This window comes from Bos taurus, chromosome 10 (genome assembly GCF_002263795.3).
Source record: "Bos taurus isolate L1 Dominette 01449 registration number 42190680 breed Hereford chromosome 10, ARS-UCD2.0, whole genome shotgun sequence".
In the NCBI taxonomy this organism is placed as follows: domain Eukaryota; kingdom Metazoa; phylum Chordata; class Mammalia; order Artiodactyla; family Bovidae; genus Bos; species Bos taurus.
The window spans coordinates 1,237,001-1,253,595 of record NC_037337.1 but is presented as its reverse complement, the minus strand read 5'-3'; the positions used below and the strand labels follow the sequence as shown (position 1 = coordinate 1,253,595).

At 35.9% G+C, this 16,595-nt stretch overlaps 1 protein-coding gene across 15 annotated transcripts in view; it reads left to right on the top strand.

The window, feature by feature from the left end:
* Positions 1-16,595, top strand: part of APC (APC regulator of WNT signaling pathway) — a 131,706-nt gene that overhangs the window by 45,781 nt on the left and 69,330 nt on the right. For 6 of the 15 annotated variants that reach the window (NM_001075986.2, XM_059890494.1, XM_059890493.1 and 3 more), the window contains 1 exon segment: positions 11,128-11,280. The exons of 8 other annotated variants lie outside the window; for them this stretch is intronic. In NM_001075986.2, the coding sequence (NP_001069454.2) occupies positions 11,146-11,280 (135 nt within the window). In that variant the 5' untranslated portion in view covers positions 11,128-11,145. 15 annotated transcript variants of the gene reach the window in all.

Here is a 16,595-nt window from a genome sequence, read left to right as displayed (position 1 = left end):
TGAACATGGAAATAAAGGCAGTAAGTTAATTACTGCTCAATTTAAATAACAATAAATAATAAGACAGTGGAAAATAAGAGGATATAATTAGTAAAGGTAAATTCAGAAATGAATAAAATAGAATACAAAATAGTGGAAAGGATATATAACACTAAAAGTGGATTTGGGGAGGAGTTGAAGATGAGTAAAATAGATGAAACCCTGTAAAGCCGGGTTAAAGGAACAAAAGATAAAAAGCATGAATGGGAAAGGAGACAAATTTTAAAGAGACTATATACAGCGCTTTGCTTATGCTTGAAAATCTAGAGGAAATGGATAATTTATGGGTGAACCGTTAATGAATCAAATTGATACAGGAAGATGAAGGAATGAAAAGGCTTAACAGAAGAAAATTTTAAATACTCAAAAATCTTTCATCTAAACAAGCACCTGGTGATCTGAATTCTAGCTGACTTTCAAAGACTAGATAAGTTGTTTTTCAAACTATTCTAGACCATATACAATTAGCGTAAAGTTAATTTAAATCCGTAATTTAAACTACTGGAAAAATTTCAGTCATATTGTGATTTCTTTCTTAAAAATTCCACATGAAATACTGAGCAATGAACAAAGTAGTAAAATTAATAAAATATGAACAGGTAGGGTTTATTGCAGGAATGGAGGATGGATCAAAATGAGAAAAAATAGTAACTGACAGCATCAGCAAATTAAAAGAAAAACCATATAGTTATGTTTTATCATAAATAGAGGAAAGCAGTAGTATGGGAAAGACTAGAGATCTCTTCAAGAAAATTAGAGCTACCAAGGGAACATTTCATGCAAAGATGGGCACAATAAACGACAGAAACAGTATGAAACTAACAGAAGCAGAAGATATTAAGAAAAGATGGCAAGAATACATAGAAGAACTATAGAAAAAAGATCTTCATTACCCAGATAACTACGATGGTGTGATTACTCACCTAGAGCCAGACATCCTGGAGTCCAAAGTCAAATGGGCCTTTGGAAGCATGACTACAAAGCTAGTGGAGGTGATGGAATTCCATTGAGCTATTTCAAATCCTAAAAGATGATGCTGTGAAAGTACTGCACTCAATATGCCAGCGAATTTGGAAAACTCAGCAATGGCGGCAGGACTGGAAAAGGTCAGTTTTCATTCCAATCCCTAAGAAACGCAACGCCAAAGAATGCTCAAACTACCACACAGTTGCACTCATCTCACATACCAGCCAAGTAATGCTCAAAATTCTCCAAGCCAGGCTTCAACAGTGTGTGAACCAAGAACTTCCAGATGTTCAGGCTAGATTAGGAAAGGCATAGGAACCAGAGATCAAATTGCCAACATCCGCTGACTCATCGAAAAAGCTAGAGAGTTCCAGAAAAACATCTACTTCTGTTTTATTGACTATGCCAAAGCCTTTGATTGTGTGGATCACAACAAACTGGAAAATTCTTCAAGAGATGGGAATACCAGACCACCTGACCTGCCTCTTGAGAAACCTATATGCAGGTCAGGAAGCAACAGTTAGAACTGGATATGGAACAAGAGACTGGTTCCAGATAGGAAAAGGAGTACGTCAAGGCTGTATATTGTCAGCCTGCTTATTTAACTTATATGCAGAGTACATCATGAGAAACGCTGGGCTGGAATCAAGATTGCCAGGAGAAATATCAATAACCTCAGATATGCAGATGACACCACCCTCATGGCAGAAAGTGAAGAGAAACTAAAGAGCCTCTTGATGAAAGTAAAAGAGGAGAGTGAAAAAGTGGGCTTAAAGATCAACATTCAGAAAACTAAGAATATGGCATCCTACCCCATCCCTGCATGGCAAATAGATGGGGAAACAATGGAAAGAGTGAGAGACACTGTTTTCTTGGGCTCCAAAATCACTGCAAATGGTGACTGCTGCCATGAAATTAAAAGACACTTGCTCCTTGGAAGAAAAGCTGTGACCAACCTAGACAGCATATTCAAAAGCAGAGACATTACTTTGCCAACAAAGGTCTGTCTAGTCAAAACTATGGTTTTTACAGTGGTCATGTATGGATGTGAGAGTTGGACTATAAAGAAAGCTGAGCACCAGAGAATTGATGCTTTTGAACTGTGGTGTTGGAGAAGACTTGAGAGTCTCTTGGACTGCAAGGAGATGCAAGGAGACATCCTAAAGGAAATCGGTCCTGAATATTCAATTGGAAGGACTGATGATGAAGCTGAAGCTCCAGTACTTTGGCCGCCTGATATGAAGACCTGACTACTTGGAAAAGACCCCAGTTCTGGGAAAGATTGAAGGCAGGAGGAGAACGGGATAGACAGAGGATGAGATGGTTGGATTTCATCACCAATTCAATGGACATGAGCTTGAGTAAGCTCTGGGAGTTGGTAATTGACAGGGAAGCGTGGCATGCTGGAGTTCATGGGGTCACAAAGAGTCAGACACAACTGAGCGACTGAACTGACTGATACATTATCAAAACGTGCTATAAAGTCATTTAGAAGCCACTCCTAAAATTTTTTTTAAATAAAAGGAAGATAGCTGAATGTTAAAAATATTTGTTAAAAATATTTACTGAAATCTAAGAGTAAGCTTTTAAATGGTGAATTATGAAATCATTCCTATTAAAATCAGGAATAAGACCATTGTTGTTAAAAATACTATTTTGAAGTTGATTCAAGCTAACAATAAGATAAAAAGAAATGAGGTCTAATTATTAGGAAAGAAAAGACAAAATTATCACTACTTATAGATTATATGATTACATACCCAGAAACTTTATAGGAAAAGACTGTTAGAATTCATAGGATAATTGGATAAGGTGGTTCCATAAGGGGTATGTATTATATAAAATAATACTGGTACTAGCAATATTTGGTGTTTCACTCATGGCAAATCAAATAACAAAAAGCCGGAAATCAATTTGATACAAAATGCACAGGGCCTTTTCTTGGGGGAAAAAAAAGAAAATTTGATCGAATTATTCTTGACTGAGGTAAGATTTTTAATCTATTTCAAATTAATATAAATGTAATACAGTTCTATGTATATATGAGAATTTAACATAGTTCAGTGAAAAATAAATGTTTTAATCATTCTGTAATTGGTTATTTGTATGAGAGTCAATTCAGTTAAACCACTCATAGTATAAAATAAAAATTCTAAATGAATTAAAAATCTTAATGTTAAAAGTGATTTCTGATACAGGCTAGTGAGTTGAAAATCACTTGTGTTTATCACTTCTTTCTCTTAAGACCTCATTGTGAAGTGATAGTAAAAAACAATTAAAAGAATACATGCTGGCAGTGTCACAGAATGAAAGGGATTCAGATCAAGACTGTAACAAAGTTCTGGAAGAGGAAGAAATCATGGAAATTAAAAATGATTACTGAAACATAAAGTCCTTAAGACTTCCTAGGTCTCTTTTCAGGTTACTTCTTCTTTAAGAAAAAAATACTAGGCAATTCTCTACTAGTCCAGTGATTAGCACTTGGTGCTTTCACTGCCATGGGCCCGTGTTCAATCCCTGGTTTGAGAATTAAGATTCTGCAGACTTCATGGTGCAGCCAATAAATAAATAGTAAAATACTAATTTTGAAATTTCTCAGTAGCCTTTGAAATTATGTGGGCTACCTTAAGGGGCTTGGAAACCAGAATTGTGAATTAATGCTTTGGGCCAGGAGTTAGCAAATTGCTGCTGTTTTTGAAAACAGTGTTATTGGAACACAGTCATGTGCATTTATTTGTGTATTGTCTGTGGCTGCTTTTGTGCTACAGCAACAAAGTCAAGTAGTTGCGACAGAAATCATATCGTTTACAAAGACTTATTATCCAGCCCTTGCAGAAAATTATCCAACCTCTGTTCCAGGTAATTTTGGTGGCCATCTTGGAATTGCCCTCACTTGGAACAGAGTAACAGAGTCCAGCCAATGAATGTAGCAGTTTACAGAATGTAAAGGAAAGGAAGGGATGGGGAAAGAATAGAGCAGATAGGAGACTGATTATCGCTATCTACCTGGCTTTAGTAGAAAAGAGGAAGAGAAGTAGAATGGAGAATAAATACTTCTATTGGTTGTTAAATAAAGAGAAAAGAATTAAAAATAGGTGAGGTACAAAATTACTTTTTTTAATCTGACTTGTTAAAGTTTCATATTTCTTGAGATTTTTGTTTTATTTCTTCATTTTCAAGTATTATTTCCTGTTAAAAAATTTCCTGTCCTAATTAGAACTTCCAGGATTATGATGTAACAGTAGAGAATCCTTAGCATGCTTTTGATTTTAAAAATAATGCCTCTAGTATTTCAATATTAAGAATGACATTTAATGTTTTTGACGGCTTCTCTCTGTTTCCAGTTCATTGAGTTTTTAAGTAGATAATGACTTTTTCCAAATGTTTGTTCTTTGTTGAGATGATTGTATGGTTTTTCTTCTTTGATGTTTTAATGAAGTGAATGACACATATAAATCATCCAGTGCTAAACCATCTTTGAATTCTTAGAGTAAACTCAGCTTGATTCTGCTATAGTTTCTTTATACTTTTGTGTTTTATTTCCTGACACTTTGTTTAGGGCATTTGTGTCAGTATTCATAAGTGATATTAGCCTATGATTACCTTTTTCACCATACCTTTGACTTTTATATCATGACTATATTAGCCTCATAGAATGGGTTGGGGAGTATTTCCTTGATTTTTATTCTTGGAAAAGTTTGCATAAGTTTGGAATGATACGTTTCTCAAATGTTTGGTAGAAGGTGTTTATAAAACCATTTGAATCCAGTAATTTTTTGTGTTGGGCAGAGAAAAGGGGAAACATTTAACTCCTCCAGCTTTCAGTAGTTGTAGAGCTATTAAGATTATCTATTTCTTGTTGAGTCAATTCCCCCCACCTTTGAATGTTGTTCACTTTATATGTTTGAGATCTTGTCTGTCTCTAACATTCAGTCTTTTCAAAAAACCAACCTTTTGCTCTAATATTCAAACTTTACAAAAAGGTATACAATGAAAAGGAAGGCATCTTCTCAGCAGAGCTGAGACTTTTCCAGAGGACATCAGTGTACTTTTGTATATCCTTTCAATGACATTTTAATCTTTTTCAGTTCAGTCGCTCAGTCATGTCCAGCTCTTTGCGACCCCCATGAATCGCAGCACACCAGGCCACCCTGTCCATCGCCAACTCCCAGAGTTCACTCAGATTCATGTCCGTCAAGTCGGTGATGCCATCCAGCCATCTTATCCTCTGTGTCCCCTTCTCCTCCTGCCCCCAATCCCTCCCAGCATCAGGGTCTTTTCAAATGAGTCAGCTCTTTGCATGAGGTGGCCAAAGTATTGGAGTTCCAGCTTTAGCATCAGTCCTTCCAAAGAACACCCAGGACTGATCTCCTTCAGAATGGACTGGTTGGATCTCCTTGCAGTCCAAGGGACTCTCAAGAGTCTTCTCCAATACCACAGTTCAAAAGCATCAATTCTTTGGCACTCAGCCTTCCTCACAGTCCACTCTCATATCCATACATGACTACTGGAAAAACCATAGCCTTGACTAGACGGACCTTTGTTGGCAAAGTAATGTCTCTGCTTTTGAATATGCTATCTAGGTTGGTCATAACTTTCCTTCCAAGGAGTAAAAGTCTTTTAATTTCATGGCTGCAGTCACCATCTGCAGTGATTTTGGAGCCCCCAAAATTAAAGTCGAACACTGTTTGCACTGTTTCCCCATCTGTTTCCCATGAAGTGATGGGACCAGATGCCATGATCTTAGTTTTCTGAATGTTGAGCTTTAAGCCCACTTTTTCACTCTCTTTCACTTGCATCAAGAGGCTTTTGAGTTCCTCTTCACTTTCTGCCATAAGGGTGGTGTCATCTGCATATCTGAAGTTATTGATATTTCTCCCGGCAACCCTGATTCCAGCTTGTGCTTCTCCAGCCCAGCGTTTGGCATGATGTACTCTGCATATAAGTTAAATAAGCAGGGTGACAATATACAGCCTTGACATACTCCTTTCCCTATTTAGAACCAGTCTGTTGTCCATGTCCAGTTCTAACTGTTGCTTCCTGACCTGCAAATAGGTTTCTCAAGAGGCAGGTCAGGTGGTCTGGTATTCCCATCTCTTTCAGAATTTTCACAGTTTATTGTGATCCACACAGTCAGAGGGTTTGTCATAGTCAATAAAGCAGAAAGAGATGTTTTCCTGGAACTCTCTTGCTTTTTCGACAATCCAGCGGATGTTGGCAATTTGATCTCTGCTTCCTCTGCCTTTATCTTTTTACAACCCTTTTATTTTTTACTAGAACAGGATGACCAGTATGAGACATAGTGATCTATACTGTGTTGTTTTCTCTCTTCTTTTTGTTTGTTTTTACATCAACCTCATTTTTTAAATGCCAGTGTAATATTCCACTGCATGGATGTATCCTGTTTAATTAAAAGTAGTTATGCTTTTATACCTTTCCCATTTGTTTGACGTAACCTAAGAACTTGATTGATTACCCCTATTCTAGTAATAGACAATCATTTCAGAGGTCCAGCAGGCCTTCCGTGTGCCTTACCCTTTCACAAATAAGTTAAAATTAAAATGTCCATTGCTCTATAATAGCCTCCTTGGAAGAGGGTGTATTCCATTTCAGCATTTTTAATTGAAAGCACACCTCTTTTCTCTAATTTAAATGCCGTATGATGTTCTTCAGCATTTGCACCCCTGTCCTCCTGTAGTCCCCCCTGAAGTGTAGGGGAGGAGTGGATGCCGCTGCATGTGTCCTCGTGGCTGTCCTGCTGCCCTGGCCGCTTGTGTAAAGTCCATCTTCTGACCTGTCTTTGAGATGCTGCCTTTATTATGACTAACTTCACATATACTTCTGGAATTTAAAAAAATGTGTTCCTTGGTTGATCTCTTCATCTGCCAGTTTCATAGCTTTTTAAAGCCTTTTTATTTTTAAATAACTTTGTACTTATAAAAGTTAGAAAAATAAGAGAGTTCCTATGTAGCCTTCAATTTTTCCTAATGTTAACATCTTATATATCCATAGTATAATGACAAGAACTAAGAAATTAGCTTGCTGATACAGTACAGTTAACTTCATACTGTTTTGCTTACAATGGCTTTGTAGCACTAATTTAATATGACGTAGGTATACTCTTGATCTTCCCTTCATATTTTCCCTTTTTTTGTTTTTTTCAGTTGTCTACCTGTAGAAAACAAAATAAAAAATATTTTATATAGTATTTATATTGGGACCATGTAAAATTAACTCAGGGAGAAATGGCATCATTATGATACTGAATCTTTAGTATGCAAACAAGATATGTCTTTCCATTTGTTGAAATCTACCTTTGTGTCTCTCAGAAGTGTTCCATAGTTTTCCTCATACATGTTTTGAACTCTTTATTCAGTTTATGCCTGTTTTTTTAAATTATAGATAAGGTCTTTTCTTCCATTTTATCTTTTATCTAGTTTCTCTTTGTACATGTAAAGGAAAGATTTCTATATGTTTTATACTTCACAAAATTACTAGATTATCTTGTTGTAGTAATATTTAGTTGGTTCTTTTGGATATTCTAGTTATTTCATTGTATCCCTGCCAGTAGTATTCCTTTCTAATTTCATTCTGTGTTGACTGATAAAACGAGTAAGAGTGGTAAAAATGGGGCTTTCCCTGACTTTAGTAATATAGTGTATCTAGTATTTCCTCATTGGGTGGTGCTGGCTTATTGTGGGGCTGAAATACATTGTGTTAAAAAAGTGTGCTTTTATATCCAGTATTTTCAACAAGAATGGGCATTGAATTTTTAAAGCGTCTTTTCATCACCTTTGGCATGATAATATTTTTCTTCTGTGTAGCTCTATTAATGGGCTGAATGATATCAATTTTACAACAATGATTTTTGTTGTAAATTTTAGATTTTCCTTCTCTTGTGGTTAGTTTTGATAAAATACACTTTCTAGTAAATTCTCTATTTCGTTTTCAAGTTTGTTTACATAGACTTGAGCAAAGTAGTCTTTTATGATTCTTTTGGTTTATTTTTGTATTGATGTTTTCTTCTTTTTTCATTACCATCTAACAGTACTGACAGATACATCTTTTTTTTAAATTCATTAAACCAAAAGAATAAATGCAGTTTAATGTTTTTTTAAATCCCAAACTTCTTAATTTATAATAAAGAATCTTTCAGATTTAGTTCTGAGTATCCCTTACCTACCTAAACTTTTCTGCCTCCTTGCATTAATTTCTTAGGATCCTTGTGAATTTGTTTCCAGTGAACATGAGGATACAAGTCTAAATAACAGTCCTTTTACTTTCTTCTCCCCTACCCTACTCTTAAGGGATGAGAATCTCTTTAGTGCATACCCTCACTCCCGGTGACTCAGAAAGAATCCACCTGCAATGCAGGAGACCTGAGTTTGATCCCTGGATCAGGAATATCTCCTGAAAAAGGGAATGACTCCCTTCTCCAGTATCCTTGCCTGGAGAATTCCATCAACAGGAGCCTGGCATGCTACAGTCCATGGGCTCCCAAAGAGTTGGACAGGACTGAGCAACTAACCCTTTCACTTACTGAAAAGCATATTTAGATTTCTGTATATTCTCAGTAATGTGAAAGAGTCAGAGATTTTACCCATTTCATCAGATAAATTTTGAGGTTTTTTTTTTTTTTAAATGATGCTGGGTGGTTTGCATTTACGATATATTTTGTATGAAATTCTTGTGATTGTTTAAAAGGCTTTCTAAAACAAATTTATGATTTTTTTTAAATTTTGCATTAAGCAATTTTGACTTAGGTATGGCTGCAACATATTAAAAGGACATAAGGCAAACTATTACCTCGAAACATCTTATTTTTCTCATAAAATTATATGAAAACATCCTGCTTTCTAAAGCAGAAATGACTTAAATGTTTTGATTCTGGAGGGAGAGAAAAAAAAATGATGGAATGTTTTAATTGTCCACCTAAAGGGCTGAATTCTTTTTTGTTCCAATAAAGAGCACTGTAGTAGTCCCTTGCTCATTTTGCCCACCCGGCTTTTTTTGTGATTGTGTAGGTTATAACCTCTGTGTCTTAACATAATTCCGGTAATTTTCTCTTTCCCTGTATTATTACTTTTTCTCTTATTCATACTATTTTAGTGGGAAGTTGCCTGTTAGGATTTTATTTGGAATGAGGAATTTTAGGGCTTATGTTACTAAATGCTGTCAGCTTCCCACCTTTGTCATGTGATTTTTAATGTGCTGCGTCTTTGTAGAGATGCTTATTAGTGGTACGGTATAAAGTAGATAGGGCTTCCCAGGTGGCTCAGTAGTAGAAAAACCGCTTGCCAACGCAGGAGACGCAGGAGAATGGGGTTCAGTCCCTGGGTCAGGAAGATACCCTGGAGGAGAAATGACAACCCACCCCAGTATTTTTGCCTGGATCATCCCATGGACAGAGGAGCCTGGTGGGCTGCTGTCCGTGGAGTTGCAAAGAGTCAGGCACAGCTGAGCATGCATGCACACAAAACAGATAAGTGATCCCACCTGTGAACTTCTCCTTTGTTTCTGATATACCTTCTCAGTCCTTTTTCAAAAGAGTTCACCTCTTGTCCGTTGGTCAGAGGACTGAGGCTTATAACAGTAGATTAACATTAGGTCTTACTAAGGAAGTTACGTTTCAAGTGTATTTTCATCATATAACTTACACAGGACTTTTATTTTTAGACCATCATTTTGTTTCTCAATTCTAACAATATCCCTGTAAATTATATTAGAAAAGGTAGTAAATGTCCATTTTACAAATGGTGAAGTGAATTAAAATTCAGGGGCAAAGGTAAAGGCGTGACCAAGACTGAAATTAAGACCAGTGTCTCCAAATACAAGTCTAGTGCTCTTTCTTTTCAGGCATGAAGATTTTTGAGGGTGATCTCCACCATCCAGGACTCTGTTTCCTCCTCAGTTGACAGTGGGTTGCACCAGATTTGTCATCCCTAGCTGTTGCAGAACAGACGGGACCTGTGTCACTTGATTTCCCTTGTTAGGGAATCCCTTCCAGTTGCTGAACTACAATATTGTCATGACTAGCGAGTGTTGTAATTTGTGTGCCTTATTTCGTATCGTGGATTTTTACTGCAGAAACATTTTTTTAATGTCCAGATCTATTAAGTATTGTTTGAGTACAAACTCTGTTATACTTTTTAACTCTTAGAGATAGGTAGAAATTTATTCCATAGAAATTAAACTACAAAGAGGATCTGGGTCTTTGGAACTTCGTTAGTCTGAACATAACTTCTAGCATTCTCTAATTCTTTAGGCCAAGGAACTCTTATTACCTGACTGTCCTCTATATCTTTCTTTTCTCCCCTCTTCTTTCATGGTAATGTAATTAATAGCCAGCCTCTGCTTCACTTCTCTTTGACAGTCTCCTAAAATCATCCGTTTTCAAGTGTCTTTCAGCCTCAATGTGAGCACAGTGGGTCCCGTGATACGTATGCCATAGCATGGCCTATTATATTCATCCTTTTGGATAAATGTAATAGAATTTTATATTAGCAATTATTATCATCTTTCTTTCCAAAAGATTTGAAGTCTCAATCCAATCTTCTCCCTTGTGTCTATTTTGTTAAATGACCGCCTTTTTAGTGAGGCCTTCTTGGAACTTCGTATTTCCCCATGGATAATGTTTTAAGACTAGCTTTTTATCAAATGAAAAGTGGTAGACTGCATATACCTAATCTCATTAATCCATTTGGGCTATAAAATTGTGTGATTATTGGACAAAATCCAGAAGTAAATTAATATGACCAATATAAATATATTTCTTATCAATAACTGCATTTCCTAAATCTTGTCTGTAAGACCATTTAAAGTATCTCTGAAACCTCGAAAAAATTCTAACCTGATAGAAATCTTACCCACCTGTGAAAAGGCAGGTGTTTTTCAAACACTACTGAAGCTCTCTTCTGTTTTAAATCTTATTTGTCTTTAAAGCCTCGGTGTTCATCTTCTCAGATGCTGCCGCTTGCACATTGTTGTTTTGAGACTGAAACCGCTACATTAACACAGCTCTTATTAAATGTCTGGAGGTTTTGTTTCTTTATCCCTTTCTTTGTAACAAGCAGCCACTCTATTTTTCAGTAGTGAATTTCAAAATCCTTTTTAACCTTATAGGTCCAGGGGTAGCCAAGGATGGCTGCAGCTTCATATGATCAGTTGTTAAAGCAAGTTGAGGCCCTGAAGATGGAGAACTCAAATCTTCGACAAGAGCTAGAAGATAATTCCAATCATCTTACAAAACTGGAAACTGAGGCATCTAATATGAAGGTATCAAGACTGTGACTTTAAATTGTAGTTTATCCGTTTTTATTCCATGTTTCTTCCTGTAAACTTGGGGTTAGACACTTCACTTACTTAGAAGTGTATTTTTTAAGTTAAGCAATAATTTGTAAACTCTTTCTTGCAAAAGTTAACATTGATATTTTCAGTCCAAATGTTTTTAATTCATCCAGCAAATCATATAAAGAAAATGATTATAAAACCACAGTGACTAAGTAGTTAGTCCTTAGTTATTTTTAAGCTTAAAGATGAGAGACCAACTTCACCATCGCTATAGTGAGGCTGGGGGTCCTGTGTGATTCTTAGAAGCTAGCCTCGCAGCTGTAGGATTTATCATAAGGATTAAAAGAGATCACAGTCACATCCCCAACCCCCTCAGATCCTGTCGTCACTTACGTGCTACAGTGACAGATCATCAAGAAATTTGGGGTGACCTAATGAGAAGAGTCCTGAAGTGAAGATTAGTACCTGATTCTATTTCTGGTTTTGCCATAAGCTGAGCTACAGACTGTAGGGTGCCCTTCTAGAATTAAATTGCTTTATTTGAAAAGTAGTCATTGCACTAACAGATGATGTCCATGACACCTTCAAGCCCTGAAATTGGTTTTCTATATAGCATTGAAAAGCTGTGATAACCTCCATGAAAAGTTATAAAATATTCAGTGTGCACTGGGAAAATATGTTCTTATTTCAAAATAAGTGCAGTTAAAACTTTAACTGTTTGAATTTCCAGTTAGGCAGATTGTCCTCTCACTGAATTTACTAGAACTGGAGGTCATCAACAAAGCTGTTACCTCCTTCTCTTTAAAAAAAAAAAAAAATCCTTCTTGCTACATGTTTTTTCTGCGCCTTGGCTATTTTACCATCTGGGTTTCTGACCCTCTTCTTCCTGTCTGCTCACTACTCTTATTCCTTATTCATTTATTATTCTCTTCTATTTCTTTTTCCATGCATTTTGAGGTCTCTCTTATTCTTCAAGCTTCTGTGTATTAACTGAACTATTGAGCTGCTCCTCTTTTAACTTTTTATTAAATATCATAGCAGTTTAGCCTTTTACTCATATGAACCTTTCTTTCTTTTTCTCTTTCTCCCTTTCTTTCTCTTCTATCCATAAATATTTTCTACTCTGTTGCCTATTTCTGTGGCAGTAGCAATGACAGATCTCCAAGATACCTATCTCAAGTCCTTCATAAAGAAATATTTTTTTCTATAGACTATAAAGAAACATTTTTTTTCTCACCACAAACCATGAAAACAGCTGAATCAATTACTTACTAGGTTAAAAAAGAGTAGTTTGGTATTTTAACACTGATCAACATAATGTATCTAAAATTATTGTACATGACATGTGGTTTTAAAAGTTTAAAGATACAAAATTTAAACTCCCCAGCAGGACTAATCATTTATCTGCTTCAGAAGTATATTTTGTAGAGAATTCTTCCTAGCACACCTGTCTGAATGTCTCTTGTGCAGAATTCTGAGTCCTCTTTTAAAATTTTATCTTTTTTTTTTAACTAGAGCAAATTGAAACTTCATTTTGGTGAAACATTTTAACATACCTTTAGATCCATCTCCATGGATGGGAATGCTGAAGTGTGGAATGGCTCTCAGAGTAACAATATGTCAGGTCCTTAAATTTCTGCAATGGAATACCAGGTTGACCTCTTAGCAATGGGGTATAATATATATCATGAATATTAGTATTTAAGATATGTCTGAATTCAACCATGAATTGATTACTGCTCAGTGAGTCTTTTTACAGACATCCTTGCAAAGCCATCCACATATTTCTTCAGGATTTAGAGTATGGTATCATAGCAGTTATGCCCTTTTACTGAAATTATTTATGTATCTCTCCTTTCAAGAAGCTTTTTGAAAAAAAAAAAAAAAGAAGCAGCAGCTTTATGGTATTAACAGGAAACCATGCTCTGTTTGTTTTGTCTTAAAATATTGATGTGTGAAAAGACATTTGGAAACATTGGAACTTACTACATTGGATTAAAGTTAATCCGAAACAATGGTTATTTCTCAAAAAAAAATCACTTTTTAGACTTTGTAATATATCATATGATCTTGTATTAAGTTTACTGATCATTCATATGTAATGTGGGACGGCAAGGTGTGTCTCTTCCAACTAGATAATTCCAGGATTTCTGAAATTTATACAGTAGTACCATCTAGTGGCAAAAGAGAATACTGCTTTGCTATTGATTACATGTCATTGATAGTATAAAAATATTCTCTGTGTATGTGACAGTCAGGGAAATATGTGTACAGCAGTTAAGGAAATGTGAGCATTGACTGTATTTGAGAATATTAAGAAAATGTTTATTTTTTAGGTCTAATGATGGCATTGTGGTTGTGTTTAGAAAGAATCCCTTTTTAAATATATATGTAGAATTTTTTTAGAGAAAAAGCAGTATGATGACTGAGATTGGTTTTTCAAATAAATTTGGGTTGAGGGGGAAATGGAGGAAGTGGTTATAAGTATAAATGAAAGAAGCCCGTGAGTTGATAATTATTGAACTAACGTGAGGATACATGGGAGTTCGTTACATTATTCTCATACATATAGTGTTATGTATATACTTGATGCTTCTGTAATTAAAATAAACTACAGATTTTGTGGGATTTAGAACAAGAATGCAGCAATTATAGCTAAACTTAAGGGAAATTATATACTATACTTTTTACTCCAGGGCAGGAAATCAGTGTGATTTACTTTAAAATACTGAGTATCACAGCATGATAAATATGGTGAAAAGTTAAGTTAGTTGCACAGTCATGTCCAACTCTGCGATTCCTTGGACTGCAGCCTGTCCCTCTCCTCTGTCCATGGAATTCTCCAGGCAGGAGTACTGGATTGGTTGCCATTTCCTTCTCCAAAATATGGTGAAGTATGAAGCATTTAAATTGAAAGATGGCATGGTGTAGAAAAATATATCTAGGTAAAATTTTAACCAACTGTTTATATCGCTTGCATTTTAGTAAAATGAAGTATTTATAAATTTTTTTTTAACTATTAAACCATCTACATGGAGAGTATCTTTTATTTTCAGAGTGTAAGAAAAAAAATGAGAAGTAAAAATTCAAATTGGCATAGTTCATAATTTATTTTGAAGATTTAATTACCAAGTATACCTTTATCTCGTAATGAAAGATATCAGTAACTATGACATAGCGAGAAAAACAGAAGTGGGTCAAGTTAAAACTCCCTTGAAATGACACAGTTACTCATTGATATTTTCTGTTCACCTATATGACCACAGTAATTTGTCTGTAATAATTAATTCTCTCATGGTTTTAAAATCTTAACATGTTTTTAAAATAATGTTTGATTATGGCTCCCCACTCCAGTACTCTTGCCTGGAAAATCCCATGGATGGAGGAGCCTGGTGGGCTGCAGTCCATGGGGTCGCTAAGAATCGGACACGGCTGAGCGACTTCACTTTCACTTTTCACTTTCATGCATTGGAGAAGGAAATGGCAACCCACTCCAGTGTTCTTGCCTGGAGAATCCCAGGGACAGGGGAGCCTGGTGAGCTGCCATCTGTAACTTAGCAGCAGCAGCAGCAGCATACGATTTTGTAAAACCAAACTTCCAGAATTTATAAATACAAATGAGTATTCTCTCCTTTAAAATTACATATTAATTTAAAAAACCATCATTTCTCAAAACATTCTTGTGAAATATTTTGTTTGGAATTGCTTTGTAGTTGTGTAGCATTTTCTTTTAAAAACCTCTTTGAAATTAAGGACTTCTTTTTAGGCTGTATTCAGTATGCAGCTCCAAGCAATTAATCAGCCCTACCGCAGCAACTAGAAAACACTGGATAAAAACAAAAACCATTCTTTTAAAGACATTGGAGAACTGTAAAATCATCAAGGACTATGTTAACTAAAATTCCTAAGAGGAAAGAGCCCTTTCTAGATGAGCTGAGATCACCAGTAATTTTATTCCCAGGGGTGTTTGCTGATTGTGGGGATAGACTGCTAATCATTGGCACAGGCATGAAGACTCCACTGTTGACAGACACACAGGCATATGTGAAGTATTGACGTTTAGAGGAGCTCCAAGTGTATGACTGGTTTCTCACATTTTCTCCAAAAACATGGGATGTTAGCTGAGTCTTGTTGAGGGGAAAGATGCTGGGGTGGACTAGGAAGCAGAATGTTAGGAGGAACATCCTGCTAAAGGAATACTTTCACATAGCAGGTCTCCTTAGTCTAAATTTAAGAGAAGAGATACATTGAAAGAACTCAGCAAACCAAATCAGATGCGAAAGGGAAAGTCACTCAGTCATGTCCAACCCTTTGCAACCCCATGGACTATACATTCCATGGAATTCTCCAGGCCACAATATTGGAGTGGGTAGCCTTTCCCTTCTCCAGAGGATCTTCCAAACCCAGGGATCGAACCCAGGTCTCCCGCATTGCAGGCGAATTCTTTACCAACTGAGCTATTAGGAAATCCCATATGAATTTCACTTAAACTGCATCTGCAACCCATTTTCAGTTATTGGTTGAAGGAAATCAGACCCCAGTGGTAGAAAGGGCAAACTCTGTAAGGGAAACTCTAATCTCAAGTCTTTCTTGTTCTTGTATACATATGACTGGCATACAGTTAAAAGTTACAAGAAATACAAAGAAATAGGAAAATGACTGATAACCAACAGAGCAAATAGGTAATAGAAACAAATCCCAAGATGATCTACATATTGTAAGTAAGAGTCAAGGATTTTAACATAATTATTTTAAATGATTTGGAAAAAATGATGGATTAAATGGATAAAGAGTCAGAAAATCTCAACAGAGAATTGGAATCTATAATTAGGAAGAATCAAACTTAAACCTTGCTGGTAGGAGTATAAAATAGCACAAACACTTTGAAAAACCATTCAGCAGTTTCTTTTAAAGTTAATCACTGTGACTAAGCATTTAAACCTCCAGATATATATTCAAGAGAAGTGAGTACGTGTGTCCACCTGGAGATAAGTGCAGGAATGTACGTAGTAGCATTCTTCATAATAGCTTCCAACCTGGCAGCAACCCAAATGTCCATCAAAAGGATAAGGGGTGTATCAGTGGAGATCTAGTCATACAGTGGACAACTGCACAGTATTAAATAACTGATACATCCAGTAGCATGGGATGAGTGTCATAGAGACTTTGGTGAGCAAAAAACACAAGACACAAAAGACTGTGTACTATGTGACTTCATTTATATGCAATTCACAAGCATGCTAACTGGTAACAAAAATCAGAGTACTAGTTACTTCTGGAGAATGAATATTGATTGGTAA